At 38.7% G+C, this 24383-nt stretch overlaps 1 protein-coding gene across 1 annotated transcript in view; it reads left to right on the top strand.

The window, feature by feature from the left end:
- Positions 1 to 24383, top strand: part of EXOC3L4 (exocyst complex component 3 like 4) — a 333013-nt gene that overhangs the window by 145372 nt on the left and 163258 nt on the right. The window contains exon 6 of the mRNA XM_053706598.1: positions 19699 to 19799. Within this exon, the coding sequence (XP_053562573.1) occupies positions 19699 to 19799 (101 nt within the window). The remainder of the gene's footprint in view (positions 1 to 19698; positions 19800 to 24383) is intronic.

Here is a 24383-nt window from a genome sequence, read left to right as displayed (position 1 = left end):
GATTTATACTGATTGATGAACTCTATAAATATATTGTGATGGACACTCGCTGGGACTCCCAGGTCAAGCCCTTGTTAAATAATTGAGTGATGGCTGCTCATACGAGGGTCGGCGGCATATTTCTATACAAGATGGCAAATTTTAGAGAATCTGACCTAAAGACAGAAGGATAGACACAAATAGAGAGAGAAGAGGAGGGGTATAAAAAGAGCAGAAGCACAACAGTGACATTGTGTATTGGTGACACTGTCTCTTTAACACCCTGTTAAAGTATTTAAAATGGAATTATCCCAGTCAATTTAAATTAAACGCTTTCTAAATATAGCAAATGAATAGATAAATTAAGTATGTCTTATTATGTATGTAAATGGTTATTATATTTTCACTGAACCTGTAACTCTTCACTGTGTTAGCTTCTAAATTATTGTGAGGAATAAATTGGTCTAATTTGGTCTGTCATATTCAAAATAATTCTCTAGGGTCACGTTTTTGTGATTAGAAACAAATATAACTTTCAAAGAGGAAAACAGGGGGATGAGATATAAAGGGGAAAGAGAGAGAGGAAGGGAAAAAATACAGAACATAGGCCTAGATTTGGAGTTTGGCGTTAGCCGTGAAAACCAGTGTTAGAGGCTCCTAACGCTGGTTTTAGGCTACCTCCGGTATTTGGAGTCACTCAAAATAGGGTCTAACGCTCACTTTTCAGCCGCGACTTTTCCATACCGCAGATCCCCTTACGTCAATTGCGTATCCTATCTTTTCAATGGGATTTTTCTAACTCCGGTATTTAGAGTAGTGTCTGAAGTGAGCGTTAGACATCTAACGACAAAACTCCAGCCGCAGGAAAAAAATCAGTAGTTAAGAGCTTTCTGGGCTAACGCCGGTTCATAAAGCTCTTAACTACTGTACTCTAAAGTACACTAACACCCATAAACTACCTATGCACCCCTAAACCGAGGTCCCCCCACATTGCCGCCACTCGATTACATTTTTTTAACCCCTGATCTGCCGACCGCCACCTACGTTATACTTATGTACCCCTAATCTGCTGCCCCTAACACCACCGACCCCTATATTATATTTATTAACCCCTAACCTGCCCCCCACAACGTCGCAGCCAGCTACCTACAATAATTAACCCCTAATCTGCCGACCACAAAGCGCCGCCACCTACGTTATACTTATGTACCCCTAATCTGCTGCCCCTAACACCGCCGACCCCTATATTATATTTATTAACCCCTAATCTGCCCCCCTCAACGTCGCCTCCACCTGCCTACACTTATTAACCCCTAATATGCCGAGCGGACCGCACCGCTACTATAATAAAGTTATTAACCCCTAATCCGCCTCACTAACCCTATAATAAATAGTATTAACCCCTAATCTGCCCTCCCTAACATCGCCGACACCTAACTTCAATTATTAACCCCTAATCTGCCGACCGGAGCTCACCGCTATTCTAATAAATGTATTAACCCCTAAAGCTAAGTCTAACCCTAACACTAACACCCCCCTAAATTAAATATAATTTTAATCTAACGAAATTAATTAACTCTTATTAAATAAATTATTCCTATTTAAAGCTAAATACTTACCTGTAAAATAAATCCTAATATAGCTACAATATAAATTATAATTACATTGTAGCTATTTTAGGATTAATATTTATTTTACAGGTAACTTTGTATTTATTTTAACCAGGTACAATAGCTATTTAATAGTTAAGAACTATTTAATAGCTAAAATAGTTAAAATAATTACAAATCTACCTGTAAAATAAATCCTAACCTAAGTTACAATTAAACCTACCACTACACTATCAATAAATTAATTAAATAAAATACCTATAATTATCTACAATTAAACCTAACACTACACTATCAATAAATAAATTAAATACAATACCTACAAATAACTACAATGAAGTAAACTATCTAAAGTACAAAAAATAAAAAAGAACTAAGTTACAAAAAATAAAAAAATATTTACAAACATAAGAAAAATATTACAACAATTTTAAACTAATTACACCTACTCTAAGCCCCCTAATAAAATAACAAGACCCCCCAAAATAAAAAAATGCCCTACCCTATTCTAAATTACTAAAGTTCAAAGCTCTTTTACCTTACCAGCCCTGAACAGGGCCCTTTGCGGGGCATGCCCCAAGAAGTTCAGCTCTTTTGCCTGTAAAAAAAAACATACAATACCCCCCCCCCAACATTACAACCCACCACCCACATACCCCTAATCTAACCCAAACCCCCCCCTTAAATAAACCTAACACTAAGCCCCTGAAGATCTTCCTACCTTGTCTTCACCCTGCCAGGTTCACCGATCGGTCCAGAAGAGCTCCTCCGATGGCTGAAGAGGTCCATGATCCGGCTGAAGTCTTCATCCAAGCGGGGCAGAAGAGGTCTTCCATCCGATTGAAGTCTTCATCCAAGCGGGATCTTCTATGGTCATCCATCCGGAGCGGAGCTGCAGGATCCTGAAGACCTCCGACGCGGAACATCCATCCTGGCTGACGACTGAACGACGAATGACGGTTCCTTTAAATGACGTCATCCAAGATGGCGTCCCTCGAATTCCGATTGGCTGATAGGATTCTATCAGCCAATCGGAATTAAGGTAGGATGGAATCAGCCAATCAGAATCAAGTTCAATCCGATTGGCTGATCCAATCAGCCAATCAGATTGAGCTTGCATTCTATTGGCTGTTCCGATCAGCCAATAGAATGCGAGCTAAATCTGATTGGCTGATTCCATCAGCCAATCAGAATATTCCTACCTTAATTCTGATTGGCTGATAGAATCCTATTAGCCAATCGGAATTCGAGGGACGCCATCTTGGATGACGTCATTTAAAGGAACCGTCATTCGTCGTTCAGTCGTCGGCCAGGATGGATGTTCCGCGGTCGGAGGTCTTCAGGATCCTGCCGCTCCGCTCCGGATGGATGACCATAGAAGATCCCGCTTGGATGAAGACTTCAATCGTATGGAAGACCTCTTCTGCCCCGCTTGGATGAAGACTTCAGCCGGATCATGGACCTCTTCAGCTCCCGCTTGGATGATGACTTCAGCCGGATCATGGACCTCTTCAGCCCCCCGCTTGAGCTTGGATTAGGACATCGGAGGAGCTCTTCTGGACCGATCGGTGAACCTGGCAGGGTGAAGACAAGGTAGGAAGATCTTCAGGGGCTTAGTGTTAGGTTTATTTAAGGGGGGTTTGGGTTAGATTAGGGGTATGTGGGTGGTGGGTTGTAATGTTGGGGGGGGGTATTGTATGTTTTTTTTTACAGGCAAAAGAGCTGAACTTCTTGGGGCATGCCCCGGAAAGGGCCCTGTTCAGGGCTGGTAAGGTAAAAGAGCTTTGAACTTTAGTAATTTAGAATAGGGTAGGGCATTTTTTTATTTTGGGGGTCTTTGTTATTTTATTAGGGGGCTTAGAGTAGGTGTAATTAGTTTAAAATTGTTGTAATATTTTTCTTATGTTTGTAAATATTTTTTTATTTTTTGTAACTTAGTTCTTTTTTATTTTTTGTACTTATATAGTTTATTTCATTGTAGTTATTTGTAGGTATTGTATTTAATTTATTTATTGATAGTGTAGTGTTAGGTTTAATTGTAGATAATTATAGGTATTTTATTTAATTAATTTATTGATAGTGTAGTGGTAGGTTTAATTGTAACTTAGGTTAGGATTTATTTTACAGGTAAATTTGTAATTATTTTAACTATTTTAGCTATTAAATAGTTCTTAACTATTAAATAGCTATTGTACCTGGTTAAAATAATTACAAAGTTACCTGTAAAATAAATATTAATCCTAAAATAGCTACAATGTAATTATAATTTATATTGTAGCTATATTAGGATTTATTTTACAGGTAAGTATTTAGCTTTAAATAGGAATAATTTATTTAATAAGAGTTAATTTATTTCGTTAGAATAAAATTATATTTAACTTAGGGGGGTGTTAGTGTTAGGGTTAGACTTAGCTTTAGGGGTTAATACATTTATTAGAATAGCGGTGAGCTCCGGTCGGCAGATTAGGGGTTAATAATTGAAGTTAGGTGTCGGCGATGTTAGGGAGGGCAGATTAGGGGTTAATACTATTTATTATAGGGTTAGTGAGGCGGATTAGGGGTTAATAACTTTATTATAGTAGCGGTGCGGTCCGCTCGGCATATTAGGGGTCAATAAGTGTAGGCAGGTGGAGGCGACGTTGAGGGGGGCAGATTAGGGTTAATAAATATAATATAGGGGTCGGCGGTGTTAGGGGCAGCAGATTAGGGGTACATAAGGATAATGTAAGTAGCGGCGGTTTACGGAGCGGCAGATTAGGGGTTAAAAATAAAATGCAGGTGTCAGCGATAGCGGGGACGGCAGATTAGGGGTTAATAAGTGTAAGGTTAGGGGTGTTTAGACTCGGGGTACATGTTAGGGTGTTAGGTGCAGACTTAGGAGGTGTTTCCCCATAGCAAACAATGGGGCTGCGTTAGGAGCTGAACGCGGCTTTTTTGCAGGTGTTAGGTTTTTTTTCAGCTCAAACAGCCCCCATTGTTTTCTATGGGGGAATTGTGCACGAGCACGTTTTTGAGGCTGGCCGCTTGCGTAAGCAACTCTGGTATTGAGAGTTGAAGCTGCGTTAAAAATGCTCTACGCTCCTTTTTTGGAGCCTAACGCAGCCTTTATGTGGACTCTCAATACCAGAGTTATTTTTATGGTGCGGCCAGAAAAAAGCCGGCGTTAGCTACGTGGGTCCTTACCGACAAAACTCCAAATCTAGGCCTGAGTGAGCTGGAAAAGGGAAATAAATGAAGAGAGAAGAGAGGGAGAATGGGGTCAGAAAAAGAGAAAAGAGACAGAAAGAGAGAAGGAGAGAAAAAAGAGAGAAGGAGAAAGGGAGAAAAGACAAAGGGGCCCATTTATCAAAGGTCTTGCGGACCTGATCCGATAGTACGGATCAGGTCTGCAAGACCTTGCTGAATGCGGAGAGCAATACGCTCTCCGTATTCAGCATTGCACCAGCAGCTCACAAGAGCTGCTGGTGCCATGCCGCCCCCTGCAGACTCGCGGCCAATGGGCCACCAGCAGGGATGTGTCAATCAACCCAATCGTACTCGATCGGTTTGATTTCCGGTGATTCCTGTCCGCCTCATCAGAGCAGGCAGACAGGGTTATGAAGCAGCTGTCTTTAGACCCATGCTTCATAACTGGTGTTTCTGGTGAGTCTGAAGAATCGCCAGATACACGGGCCCACAAGCTCCATTCGGAGCTTGATAAATGGGCCCCAAGGAGTAAGAGTATGTGGTGGGGAGGAAAGAAAGGGCATTTATCAGAGAATGGGGAGTAAAAAACAAAATTTATGCTTACCTGAAAAATGTATTTCTCTTGTGGTGTATCCAGTCCACGGATTCATCCATTACTTGTGGGATATTCTCCTTCCCAACAGGAAGCTGCAAGAGGACACCCACAGCAGAGCTGTCTATATAGCTCCTCCCCTAACTGCCACTCCCAGTCATTCGACCGAAGACAAGCAAGAAAAAGGAGAAACTATAGGGTGCAGTGGTGACTGTAGTTTAAAAATAAAAAACACCTGCCTTAAAATGACAGGGCGGGCCGTGGACAAGAGAAATAAATGTATCAGGTAAGCATAAATTTTGTTTTCTCTTGTAAGGTGTATCCAGTCCTTGGGTTCATCCATTACTTGTGAGATACCAATACCAAAGCTATAGGACACGGATGAAGGGAGGGACAAGGCAGGCGCTTAAACGGAAGGCACCACTGCCTGTAAGACCTTTCTCCCAAAAATAGCCTCCAAAGAAGCAAAAGTATCAAATTTGTAGAATTTAGAAAAAGTATGAAGCGAAGACCAAGTCGCCGCCTTACAAATCTGTTCAACAGAAGCCTCATTTTTAAAAGCCCATGTGGAAGCCACCGCTCTAGTGGAATGAGCTGTAATTCTTTCAGGAGGCTGCTGGCCAGCAGTCTCATAAGCTAAGCGGATTATACTTCTTAACCAAAAAGAAAGAGAAGTTGCAGAAGCGACAATCTGATTGATATTCTTATTAGATACCACCTTAGGAAGAAACCCAGGTTTTATACGCAAAACTACCTTATCTGCATGGAAGATCAGATAAGGGGAATCACACTGCAAGGCAGATAACTCTGAAACTCTTTGAGACGAAGAGATAGCTACCAAAAACAGAACTTTCCAAGATAAAAGCTTGATATCTATGGAATGCAGAGGTTCAAACGGAACCCCTTGAAGAACTTTAAGAACTAAATTTAAACTCCATGGCGGAGCAACAGGTTTAAACACAGGCTTGATTCTAACTAAAGCCTGACAAAACGCATGAACGTCTGGAACATCCGCCAGACGCTTGTGCAAAAGAATAGACAGAGCAGAAATCTGTCCCTTTAAGGAACTAGCTGACAATCCCTTCTCCAATCCTTCTTGGAGAAAAGAGAATATCCTGGGAATCCTGACTTTACTCCATGAGTAACCCTTGGATTCACACCAATGAAGATATTTACACCATATCTTATGATAGAATTTCCTGGTGACAGGCTTTCGAGCCTGAATTAAGGTATCAATGACCGACTCGGAAAAACCACGCTTTGATAAAATCAAGCGTTCAATCTCCAAGCAGTCAGACGCAGAGAAATTAGATTTGGATGTTTGAAGGGACCTTGAAGTAGAAGGTCCTGCCTCAGCAGCAGAGTCCATGGTGGAAAAAATGACATGTCCACCAGATCTGCATACCAAGTCCTGCGTGGCCACGCAGGAGCTATCAAAATCACTGAAGCTCTCTCCTGCTTGATCTTGGCAATCAGGCAAGGGAGCAGAGGAAATGGTGGAAACACATAAGCCAGACTGAAGGACCAGGGCGCTGCTAGAGCATCTATCACTGCTGCCTGGGGATCCCTTGACCTGGACCCGTAACAAGGAAGTTTGGCGTTCTGACGAGACGCCATGAGATCCAGTTCTGGTTTGCCCCATAGTTGAATCAGCTGGGCAAATACCTCCGGATGGAGCTCCCACTCCCCCGGATGAAAAGTCTGCCAACTTAGAAAATCCGCCTCCCAGTTCTCTACTCCTGGGATATGGATAGCTGAGAGATGGCAAGAGTGAATCTCTGCCCATAGAATTATCTTTGAAACCTCCCACATTGCCAGGGGGCTCCTTGTTCCCCCCTGATGGTTGATATAGGCTACAGTCGTGATGTTGTCCGACTGAAATCTGATGAACCTGACCGCAGCTAGCTGAGGCAAAGCCTGAAGAGCATTGAATATCGCTCTTAGTTCCTGAATGTTTATCAGAAGGAGTGCCTCCTCCTGAGTCCACGAGCCCTGAGCCTTCAGGGAGTTCCAGACTGCACCCCAGCCCAGAAGGCTGGCATCTGTCATTACCATAGTCCAATCTGGCCTGCAGAAGCTCATCCCCTTGGTCAGATGGACCTGACATAGCCACCAGAGAAGAGAATCCCTGGTTTCTTGATCCAGATTTAGTAGAGGGGACAAATCTGTGTAATCCCCATTCCACTGACTGAGCATGCAAAGTTGCAGCAGTCTGAGATGTAGGCGGGCAAATGGTACTATGTCCATTGTCGCTACCATTAAACCGATTACTTCCATACACTGAGCCACTGGAGGACGAGAAGTGGAATAAAGAACAAGGCAAGAGTCTAGAAGCTTTGACGATCTGTCCTTCGTTAGGTAAATCTTCATTTCTACCAAATTTATCAGCATCCCTAAGAATGAAACTTTTGTTAGAGGTGATAGAGAACTCTTTTCTTCTTTCACCTTCCACCCATGGGACCTCAGAAATGCCAGAACAATGTCCTATGGGACCTGGTGATTTGAAAAGTCGACGCCTGTATCAGAATGTCGTCTAAGTAAGGGGCTACTGCTATACCCCATGGCCTTAGGACCGCTAGGAGGGACCCTAGAACCTTTGTAAAGATTCTTGGTGCTGTGGCCAACCCGAAAGGAAGAGCCACAAACTGGTAGTGCCTGTCTAGAAAGGCAAACCTGAGAAAACGATGATGATCTTTGTGTATTGGGATGTGAAGATAAGCATCCTTTAAGTCTACGGTAGTCATATATTGACCCTCCTGGATCATAGGAAGGATGGTTCGAATAGTCTCCATATTGAAGGATGGGACTCTGAGAAATTTGTTTAAGATCTTGAGATCTAAGATTGATCTGAATGTTCCCTCTTTCTTGGGAACTACAAACAGATTTGAATAGAAGCCCTGCCCCTGTTCCTCCTGCGGAACTGGGTGGATCACTCCCATAACTAGGTCGTCTTGAAAACAATGTAAGAATGCCTCTCTCTTTATCTGGTTTGCAGATAAATGTGAGGGATGAAATCTCCCTTTTGAGGGAGAGGTTTTGAATTCCAGAAGATAACCCTTGGACACAATTTCCAATGCCCAGGGATCCTGGACATCTCTTGCCCAAGCCTGGGCGAAGAGAGAGAGTCTGCCCCCTACTAGATCCGTTTCCAGATCGGGGGCTGCTCCTTCATGCTGTCTTAGAGGCAGCAGCAGGCTTTTTGGCCTGTTTCCCCTTGTTCCAGGCCTGGTTAGGTCTCCAGACCGGCTTAGACTGGGAAAAAGTTCCCTCTTGTTTTGTGTTAGAGGAAGTTGAAGCTGCGCCACTCTTGAAGTTTCGAAAGGGCTGAAAACTAGACTGTTTGGTCCTTAATTTGTTGGACCTGTCTTGAGGAAGGGCGTGACCTTTTTCTCCAGTGATGTCAGAAATGATCTCCTTCAGTCCAGGCCTGAATAGGGTCTGTCCTTTGAAAGGAATGTTGAGAAGTTTAGACTTTGAAGTCATGTCAGCTGACCAGGATTTAAGCCATAGCGCCCTACTCGCCTGACTCACATCTCTCTAGCTACTTCCCTTGTCGAGAGTTGTAAGAGAATGACTGGGAGGTGGCAGTTAGGGGAGGAGCTATATAGACAGCTCTGCTGTGGGTGATCCTCTTGCAGCTTCATTTTGGGAAGGAGAATATCCCACAAGTAATGGATGAATCCGTGGTCTGGATACACCTTACAAGAGAAAATGGTGTTGGTTTTTGGATGGGATATAGGAATGGGTGAAATGAAATAGGACGAGACAGTTGACATAGATGGCAAATAGTAGAAAGAGGTAGAGGAAGTGTGAGTTTTAATGGTTTAGTGGTTTTACCATAAAATTATATTTAGCTTAAATAAAAATACATCAGATTTGAGACCACATGAAGGTTATAGTAACTTGGGTTAAAGTGAGGACAAAGATAAGCAGATATTCATAGAACTAATAGAGTGAGAAGTTCAGACTTTGAAGGCTAAAAACAAACCTTAAGCCCTTTTCTGCTTGAACCTAGGTAAAGCAATCAAACAGGATAAAAAAATCATGTAGGGAGATTGTGATCTGTTTCCAGCCTTGGAAGACGGGGCTTATTCTCATTAACTAGCATAATTGTCTGATTTGTGCTTCACCTAGATTTTCATTACCCTTTCAAATTCAAACTTATTTCAAAAGAAAACTTTGCTTGCAGTTAACTAATATCTTTGCATGAAACCCTCTAGTAGTTTGCATTAATGTTGTTGTAAATGGGATATCATGTATGAAATTTATTAAGCATCACATCACATATCTTTTCTAGCGTTCTGCTAGTGGGCGTTCATGCCATTATCATGCCCAATGCATAATATCTTGCACATCAAAGGAGAGTGCTAGCAACGCAGAAAAACAATCATTACAATAGCAACGTTTGTTGAACTGTTTATGTTTATAAAGTAGTTTCGCTAGGTAGAATGAGATTTGTGTCAGGAAACTTGCAGAGAGAACAGCAATGGGTGTTCCTGGGTGTAGTATCTGGCAGGCTCCAGTAGATGGTATCAAGTACAAAGAAGATGTTAGGCAATGGACAAAGGCTAGGTTGGCAACAACCAGGATGTGTGGTGAAGTCAAGAGACAAAAGATAAGATACAGGTTCAAGCTAAAGTCCACAAAAACAAAAATCACAAAGTTCAAGTGAAACTATACTAGAGGAACTAAAATGGTCCAGTACAGCAATAAAAAAAAATGGTGGCGAAAAAAATTCTCACAAAATGGTGGCAATGGAAGTTACGTTAATAATGATGCAGCTATGAAAAGCAAAAAGTTGCAACAAGAACTATGGTTCCTGAAATTGTGACAAACACGTAACACAAAAATAGCAACAACTGAAGCACATAAGTGAGGGCAAGAAGGGAAAACACAAACGCAGAGGAAAAAAAGGTGCTCAAGTGCCGCAAGTAGACAGAAAGGAAAAGGATTTGACACTAGAGGCATTTTACCTAACCTTTGTTTGAGCATTCGTAAAATCACCATTGTTAATGAGAAAGTACCTTTTCTTCTCAGTCCACAAAGGTTCTCCTTGCTGCCCCCAAGCACATAGGGTATTTTCCTTTTTATTTGCTGAGAACGATTCATCCAAATGGTAACTCCAAATGAGTTGTTATGCACACGCTCCCTGTTTCCCTACCATCCGCTGTATACACTTGCACTGTATACCCTGTAAGTACTGCGCATGCGCTGAGACACAGGTAACAAACAAACTTACACTGTACACCCTGTAAGTACTGCACATGCGCCGAGACACAGGTAACAAACAAACTTACACTGTATACCGTGTAAGTATTGCGCATGCGCTGAGACACAGGTAACAAACAAACTTACACTGTACACCCTGTAAGTACTGCGCATGTGCTGAGACACAGGTAACAAACAAACTTACACTGTATACCCTGTAAGTACTGCGCATGCGCTGAGACACAGGTAACAAACAAACTTACACTGTACACCCTGTAAGTACTGCACATGCGCCGAGACACAGGTAACAAACAAACTTACACTGTATACCGTGTAAGTATTGCGCATGCGCTGAGACACAGGTAACAAACAAACTTACACTGTACACCCTGTAAGTACTGCGCATGTGCTGAGACACAGGTAACAAACAAACTTACACTGTACACCCTGTAAGTACTGCGCATGTGCTGAGACACAGGTAACAAACAAACTTACACTGTATACCCTGTAAGTACTGCGCATGCGCTGAGACACAGGTAGCAAACCACGCTATAACAGCACAGGGCCTGAGCACCAATATTCAAGCTGTGGTGTGTATTCCTATGAGCTATCGCTGACTCTCAGCAGGTGTGGTGTTTAAATGCTGGTGCACAGGCACTTGTAAGATATGTGCATATGCCGCAGAAAAACAGTAATAACTTTTGCTAGAACAATATTTGCTAATGAAAGTATATTGCTAAAATGCTTCTATTTAAAATTAAAATGCACATTTCATTTTTGACCCTTCTTTGCCTTAAAGGGACACTGAACCCACATTTTCTCTCTCTCGTGATTCAGATAGAGCAGGCAATTTTAAGCAAAGTTCTAATATACTCTTTTTATCAATTTTTCTTTGTTCCCTTGCTATCTTTATTTGAAAAAGAAGGCATCTAAGCTAAGGAGCCAGCCAATTTTTGGTTCAGACCCTAGACAGCACTAATTTATTGGTGGGTGAATTCATCCACCAATTAGCAAGAACAACCCAGGTTGTTCACCAAAAATGGTCCGGCTTCTAAACTTACATTATTGCTTTTCAAATAAAGTTACCAAGAGAATGAAGAAAATTTGATAATAGGAGTAAATTAGAAAGTTGCTTAAAATATCTGAATCACAAAAGAAAAAATTTGGGTTAATAATGAGCGCCTCTTTACAAATACTGCCCATTTACAACTTTCACTACACGGTCCCACAACTGGCAAAATGGGACCCCAGTGGGTTCCTCTCAACTTTTAAGAATGCAGTAGCAACAAGGGACACAGGTATCGGATAAGAGGTCTTCTAATGACCCATGCTACGTTCACTAACTGATTGATGTACTTTTAGATATGACGAACTTACTTTTACTTTTGATCTTTGCTTATGAGGGGCCGGGGGCAATATGTTTATTGTCGCAGTCATTTGGCAAATTGAACTGGTTTAACCTAGCGGGATTCAAGGGACGTCATCTTGGATGATGTCATTTAAAGGAACCTTCATACTGGAAGAAGACTTGGATGGAAGAGGATGCTCCGCGTCGGATGTCTTGAAGATGGAGCCGCTCCGCGCCGGATGGATGAAGATAGAAGATGCCGCCTGGATGAAGACTTCTGCCCGTCTGGAGGACCACTTCTGCTGGCTTGGATGAAGACTTCTCCCTGCTTCGTTGAGAACTTCTTGCCGCATGGATGAAGACTTCTCCTGGCTTCGTTGAGGATGGATGTCCGGTCTTCAAAACTGTAAGTGGATCTTCAGGGGTTAGTGTTTAAGGGTTTATTGGGTGGGTTTTATTTTTAGAGTTTGGGCTTTTGTAAAAGAGCTAAATGCCCTTTTAAGGACAATGCCCATCCAAATGCCCTTTTCAGGGAATGGGGAGCTTAGGTTTTTTAGATAGGATTTTATTTTGGGGGGTTGGTTGTGTGGGTGGTGGGTTTTACTGTAGGGGGGTTGTTTGTATTATTATTTTTTACAGGTAAAAGAGCTGATTTATTTGGGGCAATGCCCAGCAAAAGGCCCTTTTAAGGGCTATTGGTAGTTTAGTTTAGGCTAGGGTTTTTTTTTTTATTTTGGGGGGCTTTTTTTATTTTGATAGGGCTATTAGATTAGGTGTAATTAGTTTAAATATCTGATCATTTATTTTTTTTATTTTGTGTAATTTAGTGGTTTTTTTTGTAATTTAGGTAATTGTATTTAATTTAGGTAATTTATTTAATTGTAGTGTAAGGTTAGATGTTAGTGTTACTCAGGTTAGCTTTTTTTTTACAGGTACATTTGTATTTATTTTAGCTAGGTATTTAGTAAATAGTTAATAACTATTTAGTAACTATTCTACCTAGTTAAAATAAATACAAACTTGCCTATAAAATAAAAATAAACCCTAAGCTAGCTACAATGTTATAGTTATATTGTAGCTATCTTAGGGTTTATTTTAAAGGTATTTCGTTTTAAATAGGCATTATTTAGGTAATAATAGTAAGTTTTATTTAGATTTATTTTAATTATGTTTAAATTAGGGGGTGTTAGGGTTAGACTTAGGTTTAGGGGTTAATAAATTTAGTATAGTGGCGGCAACATTGGGGGCGGCAGATAAGGGGTTAATAAATGTAGGTAGGTGGCAGCAATGTTAGAGGCAGGTAGGTAGCGGCGATGTTGGGGGGGGCAGATTAGGGGTTAATAAATGTAGGTAGGTGGTGGCGATGTTAGGGGCGGCAGATTAGGGGTTAATAAATGTAGGTAGGTGGTGGCGATGTTAGGGGCAGCAGATTAGGGGTTAATAATATTTAACTAGTGTTTGTGATGCGGGAGTGCGGCGGTTTAGGGGTTAATATGTTTAATTTAGTGGCTGCGATGTCCGGAGCGGCATATTAGGGGTTAATAAGTATAATGTAGGTGTCGGCAATGTCAGGGACGGAAGATTATGGGTTAATAAGTGTAAGATTAGGGGTGTTTAGACTCGGGTTTCATGTTAGGGTGTTAGGTGTAAACATTAATTTTGTTTCCCCATAGGAATCAATGGGGCTGCGTTACGGAGCTTTATGCTGCTTTTTTACAGGTGTTAAGCATTTTTTAAGCCGGCTCTACCCATTGATGTGTATGGGGAAATCGTGCACGTAAAACCAGCTCATCGAGGAATGGAGCACAATTTTGCTCTATGCTCACTTCTTGCCTGATAATGCCGGGATTTTATAAACCAGCGCTGTAGGGAAGTGAGCGGTGACAATAATGTGCAAGTTAGCACCGCACCCCTCATAACGCAAAACTCGTAATCTAGCCGAAAGATAGCAGCATCTTTATTTTTAAATAAAATAACTGCACTAGGCAGTATTTTCGGGGGGGGGGGACTGAAAAGTGGCTTTACATTGCGGTCTATGGGAACTGTGTGTACCCAGTAAATATATATCTATATGCTTTTATACTGTACATACTCTATATATTTATGTGTTAATGTTAATATGTGTATATATACATATTAACACATAAATATATATGTATATAACCACCTACATATATATTTAAATTTGCTGCAATCGCTGCGCTACTTATCCCCTACACAGCACTTAGGTTGGAGCCTATGGAAGCGCACTCTTGTGAGCGCAATGCTTCCCAGCAATTGCTGACAACTTGTAATACCGCGCTCATTAGCATGCACTGGTATTACTCAGTGGAGGGCAAATATTGCTTTCATGAAATCAATATTTAGAGCTCCACTTGTAACCTGGCCCTTATTTTGCAATGCAGTGAATAATTGTTGAGTAAATAAAAAAATGAAGTTTATGCCCATTTAATCCCCCCAGAACGCCATACAATGCACTTAGCATTGGGATTCAGATAAAGGTTCCCCTTTGTTATCCAGCTGCCTAGGCATCTTCTCATTTGCATGTTACACCCCAGTGAAATATGTGGGATTTCCTAGAGATGATTTCTTTATCATTACATTCAAGATATTCATTTGATCTCTAGAGAAATCAGAACACAACAAGCAGTGATTACAGATGCATTTGCCTTTCAATGAATTTTACAATGAAATTACAATAATAGAAAACTACTGCACATCAGAGAATGCAAAGGAAAAATAAAGATTTATAAAATGCAAATGTATTGTGAAAGGAGTAGAGACGATATTAACCAACTGTAAACCTTTTATAAAACAAATTAGCATCTTGTTTGCTGCCATTGTTTTTAAAGGGACACCAAAATCAATATTAAATGTTTGTGATTAAGATAATGCAAGCAGCTTTAAGAGACTTAACAATTTACTTTTATTATCATATTGTGCACACAGTCTTTTTATATCCACACTGAGACACCAGCTTCTACTGAGCATGTGCAAGAATTCACAGTGTATACATGAGTGTGTGTGTATTTGGCTGATGGCTGTCACATGATACAGTGGTCTGAAAAAAAAATGTAATTTATATTTGAAATTTGTCAGAAAAATCAATTAGGGAAATATATATAGCAGGATTAACCTTAAAGGGACAGTCTAGTCAAAATTAAACTTTCATGATTCAGATAGGGCATGCAATTTTAAACAACTTTCCAATTTACTTCTATTATTTAATTTGCTCAATTCTTTAGATATCCTTTGTTGAAGAAATAGCAATGCACATGTGTGAGCCAATCACACAAGGCCTCTAGGTGCAGCAACCAATCAGCAGCTACTGAGCATATCTAGATATGCTTTTCAGCAAGTGATATCAAGAGAATGAAGCACATTAGATAATAGAAGCAAATTAGAAAGTTGTTTAAAATGACATGCTCTTTCTAAATCACTTTCATGTCCCTTTAAAAAGTTAGAAGGGTGCTTTGTAGTTGTTATAGCTAGAAAACTCAGAGCTAAATTGGGCAAAATACAAAGTTGTTGTACTAAAGGGACATGAAACCCAAATATTTTCTTTCATGATTGAGATAAAGAATCCAATTTTAAAAAAAGTTTCCAATTTAATTTTATTATCAAATTCGCGTCATTCTCATGTTATTCTTTGTTGAAGGCATATCTAGATAGGTCACTTCACTCCCAAAGGAAAAGCGCAATCTGTGAAAGAATTGAGATCCCCAGATAGTGTAATATCGTTTGTTACACAAAATATTTATTGCGAAGAAAATTCCAGGTACTCACAATATAGAATATATGAAAATTCACATAAAGATTTCATTAAAATCACTGTAAAAACGAGTCCTTATGTGGTCGACAAAGGCTCACAGGAAGCAGGCAGTCGATGTACCCGGTCGGCGTGTGACATCAACAGCTGATCCTGCTCAAGCAAAGTCCGTACACATGGGCTCAAGGATCACTGCCTCAACGCGTTTCTTGCCCCCTACTGGGCGCTTTCTCAAGAGAATGAATAACATATTGCTGTTAAATTAATTTATCCTAAAAATTATTATTTAAAACAATTATTAATATATACCAACCACCTATATAAACATTTAATAGATGACCTCAATGTCACTACACTATGACTATACTAAAGGGATAAAATTAAATAAAAATAGAGTTGAGGTACATAACCCTCCTTGACCATATCAATATCCCTGGTTAATATCAATTTATATAGACCCCAATAAAATATTACCACCTCTAGTGTTGGGCATTACTATTTTAATACTCTCCACAGTCAAGCATTTGGGATCACATGCATGTGTCTGAAAATAGTGAATAGGTACACTATGTTTTAAGTGTGTTTTTTTATATTATAAATGTGTTCGCTAAACCTTTTTGATAAGCACCTCTTTGTGCGGCCAACGTACTTCAGTCCACAGCTACACTCTAATAAATAAACAACATACATGCTGTTACAAGTGATAAATTGTTTCACTTGAAACTCTTGTCCTGTTTTTAATCTAAAACTTGATCTCTCCTTATCAATACATTTACACGTAGGGCACCTTGCTTTGTGGCATCTATATGTGCCTCTTAAACTTAGAAAGTTCCTGTTAGTACTGCCATTCAATTTGATAGGCTTACTTTTCTTTAACTTACTAGGTGCAGTGCAAGTAAATTCTTCAAATTGGTATTTTGTTCTGTATACCACATTCAGTCTTGTATCTAGGTCATTTTTTAACAAAGGATCCCCTTTCAGGATAGGCCAATATTTTTGCAGTATTTTTTTACACTAATTATTCCTTCGCCATATGTTGTGATAAACTTTACAGTCTGCCCCTCATGTATGCATGACTTATCTTTTTGTTTATTTAGTAAAAACTTCCCTATATATCCGGCTTACTTCATCCATAATTTACGTAAGATATTCCCCATTATGTGATTTGCATATCAACTTGTCCTTTAAAACATCTGCTTCTTCATTATAATCACTAATTTTAGAACAATTTCTTTTGATCCTTACAAATTGGCTTTTAGGTATATTTCTAACCCATTTCTTATAATGACCACTAGTGGCATGTAATAAACTGTTGCTATCAACTGATTTCCAATAGATCAAGAAATTCAATTTCTTGTTTTTGAATATTACCAACAAATTTCACATTAAAACTATTGGAATTTATAAAATCAATAAAATTCAAAGCTTCCTTCTCAGAACCATCCCATATTACAAAAACATCATCAATAAAACTTTTATAAAAAAATAATTTATGTTTAAAAGGACCATCGTTCCAAATAAAATTATCTTCAAAGAGACCCATAAATAAATTGGCATACGATGGGGCAAATATTGTCCCCATCGCCGTGGGATGAGGTTCATCACTTGTGATGTTACCTCATTATACACTGTCATTCAACACTGGAATTGAGGCCTGTGCATATTTTTTTAAAGAAAGGGGTATGTTTCTGGATCATCAAATTACATTTTTAGAATATTGTATTTAATATGTTTTGGAACATAATTATTTTATGTTTGAAAATGATTTTTACCATCATATATGTGGCACGTCGATGGGGACGGGTTTTTGCCCTATTATATGCCAATTTATTTATGGGTTTCTTTGAAGATAATTTTATTTGGAACGATGTTCCTTTTAAACGTAATTTAATTTTTTTATAAATGTTTTATTGATGATGTTTTTATAATATGGGATGGTTCTGAGAAGGAAGTTTTGAATTTTATTGATTTTATAAATTCCAATTGTTTTAATGTGAAATTTGTTGGTAATATTCAAAAAACAAGAAATTGAATTTCTTGATCTATTGGTGTTTGTAGACGACAATAGAATTCTTACAAAGAACTACAGGAAATCAGTTGATAGCAACAGTACATGCCACTAGTGGTCATTATAAGAAATGGGTTAGAAATATACCTAAAAGCCAATTTGTAAGGATCAAAAGAAATTGTTCTAAAATGAGTGATTATAATAAAGAAGCAGAAGTTTTAAAGAACAAGTTGATATTCAAATAACATATTACACAAATTATGGATGAAGTAAGCCGATAGGGAACTTTTACTAAATAAACAAAAAGATAAGTCATGCATACATGAAGGGCAGACCGTAAAGTTTATGACAACATATGGCGAAGTAATAATTAGTGTAAAAAAATACTGTACAAATATTGACCTATCCTGAAAGGGGACCCTTTGTTAAAAAATGACCTAGATACAAGACCGAATGTGGTATACAGAAAAAATACCACTTTGAAGAATTTACTTGCACGTAGTAAGTTAAAGGAAAGTAAGCCTATCAAATTGAATGGTAGTACTAACAGGAACCGCAAAACTTGTGATCTAGCCGTTAGAGAGATATTTTCTACTTGTTTGTAACTTACTGGAACTTCCAGGTTTAGCTTCTTTTCTTATAGAATTTAATAAAGAGCTACCCATACAAGAGTCAGCATGATATTTCCCACCATTGTGACGAAGAACTTACTGCTGCAGTAATTTGGTGATTGAAAAGGGAAAGCTGATAGTTTTGTAAACTGCCTGACGGTTTTATGATTTCATCAGATACATAGTATATTTAAAGGGACAGTCTACACCAGAATTTTTATTGTTTTAAAAGATAGATAATCCCTTTATTACCCATTTCCCAGTTTTGCATAACAAACACAGATATAATAATATACTTTTAATCTCTGTGATTATCTTGTATCTAAGCCTCTGCAAACTGCCCCTTTATTTCAGTTCTTTTGACAGACTTGCAGTCTAGCCAATCAGTGCCTGCTCTCAGATTACTTCACGTGCACGAGCACAGTGTTATCTATATGAAATATGTGAACTAACACCCTCTAGTGGTGAAAAACTGTTAAAATGCAATCTGAAAGAGGTGGGCTTCAAGGAAATTAGCATATGAACCTCCTAGGTTAAGCTTTCAACTAAGAATACCAAGAGAACAAAGCAAAATTGGTGATAAAAGTAAATTGGAAAATTGTTTAAAATTACATGCTCTATCTGAATCATGAAAGTTTATTTTGGCCTAGACTGTCCCTTTAATTATTGGCTATTCTATAATGTTTTGGTCAATTGCAGTAGCAGACGAACTTAACAGACAGACTCCCCTGGTGCACAGTTTATAGTGAAAAGTATATTAAAGTGATGGTAATAATATACATGCTGCTCTGTATAATTATTGTGGGTATAGATAGACAGACAGACAGACAGATGATAGACTGACAGAAAGACATATGATATTGCAGCTTGGATGCTACACATTCATTTTTCAAATCTTTTCCTTATTTGTCCATTTAGAAATCGCCACCAAACTCTTCCCTTCTCCTCCACCTTCTCCATCTAGTGGTTTTCTGCACGTAGCTCTGAATAATGTGGATTCAGATCCATGCGCAAAATGTTGTGAGCGTGTCTCACAGTTCTGACAGTTGTCATTGGCTGGAGCTATACATACCGACCGGAGCATGCAAGCTAGGGGAGGAGTTTGGCTGCCATTTCTAAATTGCCAAATGAGAAATAAAAGATTTGAAAAATCTGTGTATAATGTCCAAGCTGTAATATGTGGAAACAGATTCAGGAGGCTTGTCGGGGTGTCTTGACCACTAGGAATAAGTATAAGTGTGGTGTAGGCTGTCCCTTTAAGGATTAAAAGTAAGTTTGCTTGATTTCTCATCACTTGTTTTTTATAACAGGAAACAACACAGGTTTGTACACACAGCTAATCTGGATGATGTTCTGAGGTACTCACAGTGTCTTAACTGTCTTTCAGATGACTGGGAAGCACGTTAGACAATCGTCAAACCTTTCTAAAGATTTAGAGGTTCCCGCATTGCTTGCTTGTATGGAGGAATTGGGAGTCTTCACTACCAGGTTTGTATGTTTACAGATTCATAACTTAAAAACAAATGTTTTTGGTGCAGAGTTTAAATGTATTAACATTCATAATATTTTAAATATTTATTCAATACCAGGTTATAAAAAAAGTGTATTCTTAATACATTTGGCTTAATTAAAGGGACAGTGTACTATGGCCCCCTACGCCCTTTAATTTGTTTCCAGTGATCCATATTACCGACTGAAGTGTATTAAACTATTTACAAATAGCTCATTTAACTTTTTTCATTTGAAATAGCTGATGTTGTCTGTTTTATTTCCACCTATATTGAAAATGTGATTATAGAAAAGCTATGTAAACAAGAATGTTTAGAAGAAATATGAAGCATATATATGCTCTCCGAACAGGCCTTGATGTTTTAATGCAGGTGTATGGGCATATGTATGTATACATGATCTGTGCACAGTACAAACTGTTAATACAGCATTGAAACCTTTTATTAGAATCATTTTGCTAATACATGTGCAAGGCAACATTGCTTCTATTCAAAACTGAAATGCATTTTAATTTTGAGCTTTATCAGAATCAAGTCTATGAAATTGTAGAAATGCAGAAAGTGTTTGGGTAACTATAGAAATGGAAGGAAAACAGGTGTTTAGAATAGGGTGGTATATAGGCCTCCACTGCAGAAAGAACCATCAGATCAACTATTAATTGATGAAATATCCAGAATTACAATGAAGGCCAAGATTATAGCAGAGGGGGACTACAATATGCCTGATGAAGACTGGGAAGTACCGGTTGCTAAATTAAATTATTGGTCTAGTCAAAATTAAACTTTCATGAGTCAGATAGAACATGCAATTTTAAGCAACTTTCTAATTTACTCCTATTTCAATGTATCAAGAAAAGCAGAAAAAAACACCCATACTTGAGCACTAACCTGAATCGCTATAATTCCCTTACTTTAATAACCCCTAAACTACCACATAGCCCATTGCAAAGTACCCCACTACAATTTTAACCTCTAAACTGCCACACCCCCACATCGCAAAGTAAAAAACGATGGATGAGGATAGAAGACCACCGCCACCGGGATAGTAGAGGAGCACCACAGTTGGCAATCACGTAGGAGCTGCTACACTATTAACCCCTAAACCACCACACCCCCATTGCAAAGTACCCACTAACATCTAACCCCCTGAACACCTCTAGCCTAACACCCCCTAAGTTGGCAATAAAACTAACATACATATATATATATATATATATATATATAAAACAAAAACAAAAAAATACAGAAAATAAAAAACAACCATTACAGGAAAACAAAAGCCTACCACTAAACCCCAAATATGGTATTCGCCAAACTTTAATCCGGCTCCTATGTGACTGCCAACTGCAGTGCTCTTCTTCTATCCTGGTGGCGGTGGTCTATTGGCTGATGTGAATTTGAAAATGAAAATCAGTCAATATATAAAGGGGTAGCTTGCATTCAAAATTAGTTTTTTTATGTAATGTTAGGTTGTTTAGGGGGTGACTTAGGGTAGGGGTGTTAGGGGGTTAGATGGTTAAATGGTTTAGATGTTAGTGGATACTTTGTGATGGTGGTTGTGACAGTTTAGAAGCTAAAGTGAATGTAAATTTTTATGCAAAAGTGCCCGGATTTTAAAAATTTGATTAAAAACAGGGGCACTTTAATTCATCAAAATTTACATTTCACTCATGTTGTGAAAAAACACTTACCTTTTAAACTTAACAGCCGCTCCAGCTTCCTCCGGTCGTTGCAAGCCATTTCTGACGTCAGAAATGATGGATCGGTCATCCTTCAATCACGTCTCCCGCCCCCGGGGAATCAGTGTCTGATTCGAAGCCGTGATTGGAGGAAGCCGGATCCCTCATTTTAGACCCATGAAGAGGCTTTGCGACTAGATTAAAAGGTAAGTTTTTTTCACAACAGGAGTGAAATGTAAATTTTGATGAATTAAAGTGCCCCTGTTTTTAATAAAAAATTTAAAATCCGGGGTGGGGTGTGGCAGTTTAGGGGTTTATAGTGTAATGGGTACTTTGCGATGTCGAGGTGTAACAGTTTAGGGGTTAATAGAGTAGAGAGGTACTTTGTGATGGGCTATATAGCGGTCTAGGGGTTAATAGTGTAGTTAAGTGCAACTTCCCCCCCCCCCGGTCAAACTCTTTACACAAACTTTCAGGTCACATAAAAAAGTTTGCATATTAAATCACATTTACTTTCAACTTGTAATACAAGCGGACATTGCCACTCAACCCAGCCCATAGAAAATATGAGGAGTGTAAATTGCAGCGAATTTGCATAAAACATTTGCTTTAATTTAAGCAGCAGGCCACTTGTAATATGGATTTGAGCGTAAACATACACTGTAATCTCGCAATCGCGTTCACCCTCTTTGTGCACCACTCGTAATATGGCCCTGTATTAAGCTTTTTTGTAAAAGTAATAGAAAACCAATAGGGTTTTCAAGGAAAGTAGCACATGCAGTTAAGACAAAAAAGACAGTCTATAAAAAATTCAAACTCACTGGTTCAGAAGAGGATAGGGAAAAATGGAGAAGCCAATAAAAGATGACAAAGCAGTTAATTAGAAATGCTAAAGCTGATGCAGAAAGAGAAAATAGCACAAAATTTTTTTAAAAAATTATGACAAAACCTATCAGTGAAAAGAGAAAAAAAACTGAGCGATAGTAAGACTTTAGACGGATGATAGAGTAGTGGAAGCATATAAACAATTAGCAAACTGTCTAACGGCTAGATTTAGAGTTTTGTCGGTAACGACCCGCGTAGCTAACTCTGGCTTTTTTCTGGCCGCACCTTTAAAATAACTCTGGTATTGAGAGTCCACAGAAAGGCTGCGTTAGGCTCCAAAAAAGGAGCGTAGAGGCATATTTAACGCCACTGCAACTCTCGATACCAGAGTTGCTTACGGACGCGGCCAGCCTCAAAAACGTGCTCGTGCACGATTCCCCCATAGAAAACAATGGGGCTATTTGAGCTGAAAAAAAACCTAACACCTGCAAAAAAGCCGCGTTCAGCTCCTAACGCAGCCCCATTGTTTGCTATGGGGAAACACTTCCTACGTCTGCACCTAACACTCTAACATGTACCCCGAGTCTAAACACCCCTAACCTTACACTTATTAACCCCTATTCTGCCGCCCCCGCTATCGCTGACCCCTGTATATTATTTTTAACCCCTAATCTGCCGCTCCGTAAACCGCCGCTAATTACATTATCCCTATGTACCCCTAATCTGCTGCCCTAACATCGCCGACCCCTATATTATATTTATTAACCCCTAATCTGCCCCCCACAACGTCGCCTCCACCTGCCTACACTTATTAACCCCTAATCTGCCGAGCGGACCGCACCGCTATTCTAATAAAGTTATTAACCCCTAATCCTCCTCACTAACCCTATAATAAATAGTATTAACCCCTAATCTGCCCTCCCTAACATCGCCGACACCTAACTTCAAACATTAACCCCTAATCTGCCGACTGGAGCTCACCGCTATTCTAATAAATGTATTAACCCCTAAAGCTAAGTCTAACCCTAACCCTAACACCCCCCTAACTTAAATATAATTTAAATCTAACAAAATTAATTAACTCTTATTAAATAAATTATTACTATTTAAAGCTAAATACTTACCTGTAAAATAAACCCTAATATAGCTACAATATAAATTATAATTATATTATTATAATTATTTTTGTAGCTATTTTTTGTAGCTATTTTAGGATTAATATTTATTTATTATTTATTTTAACGATCGGTGATACCTGGTATGGTGAAGACAAGGTAGGATGATCTTCAGGGGCTTAGTGTTAGGTTTATTTAAGGGGGGTTTGGGTTAGATTAGGGGTATGTGGGTGGTGGGTTGTAATGTTGGGGGGGGGGTATTGTATGTTTTTTTTTACAGGCAAAAGAGCTGAATTCTTTGGGGCATGCCCCGCAAAGGGCCCTGTTCAGGGCTAGTAAGGTAAAAGAGCTTTGAACTTTAGTAATTTAGAATAGGGTAGGACATTTTTTTATTTTGGGGGTCTTTGTTATTTTATTAGGGGGCTTAGAGTAGGTGTAATTAGTTTAAAATTGTTGTAATATTTTTCTTATGTTTGTAAATATTTTTTTATTTTTTGTAACTTAGTTCTTTTTTATTTTTTGTACTTTAGTTAGTTTATTTAATTGTATTTATTTGTAGATATTGTATTTAATTAATTTATTGATAGTGTAGTGTTAGGTTTAATTGTAGGTAATTGTAGGTATTTTATTTAATTAATTTAATGATAGTATAGTGTTAGGTTTAATTGTAACTTAGGTTAGGATTTATTTTACAGGTAATTTTGTTATTATTTTAACTAGGTAACTATTAAATAGTTCTTAACTATTTAATAGCTATTGTACCTGGTTAAAATAATTACAAAGTTGCCTGTAAAATAAATATTAATCCTAAAATAGCTACAATGTAATTATTCGTTATATTGTAGCTATATTAGGGTTTATTTTACAGGTAAGTATTTAGCTTTAAATAGGAATAATTTATTTAATAAGAGATAATTTATTTCGTTAGAATAAAATTATATTTAA

Source organism: Bombina bombina, chromosome 1, assembly GCF_027579735.1.
Source record: "Bombina bombina isolate aBomBom1 chromosome 1, aBomBom1.pri, whole genome shotgun sequence".
In the NCBI taxonomy this organism is placed as follows: Eukaryota; Metazoa; Chordata; class Amphibia; order Anura; family Bombinatoridae; genus Bombina; species Bombina bombina.
Note: the sequence above shows the minus strand (reverse complement) of the source record. Positions and strands in the feature narration are given on the sequence as shown.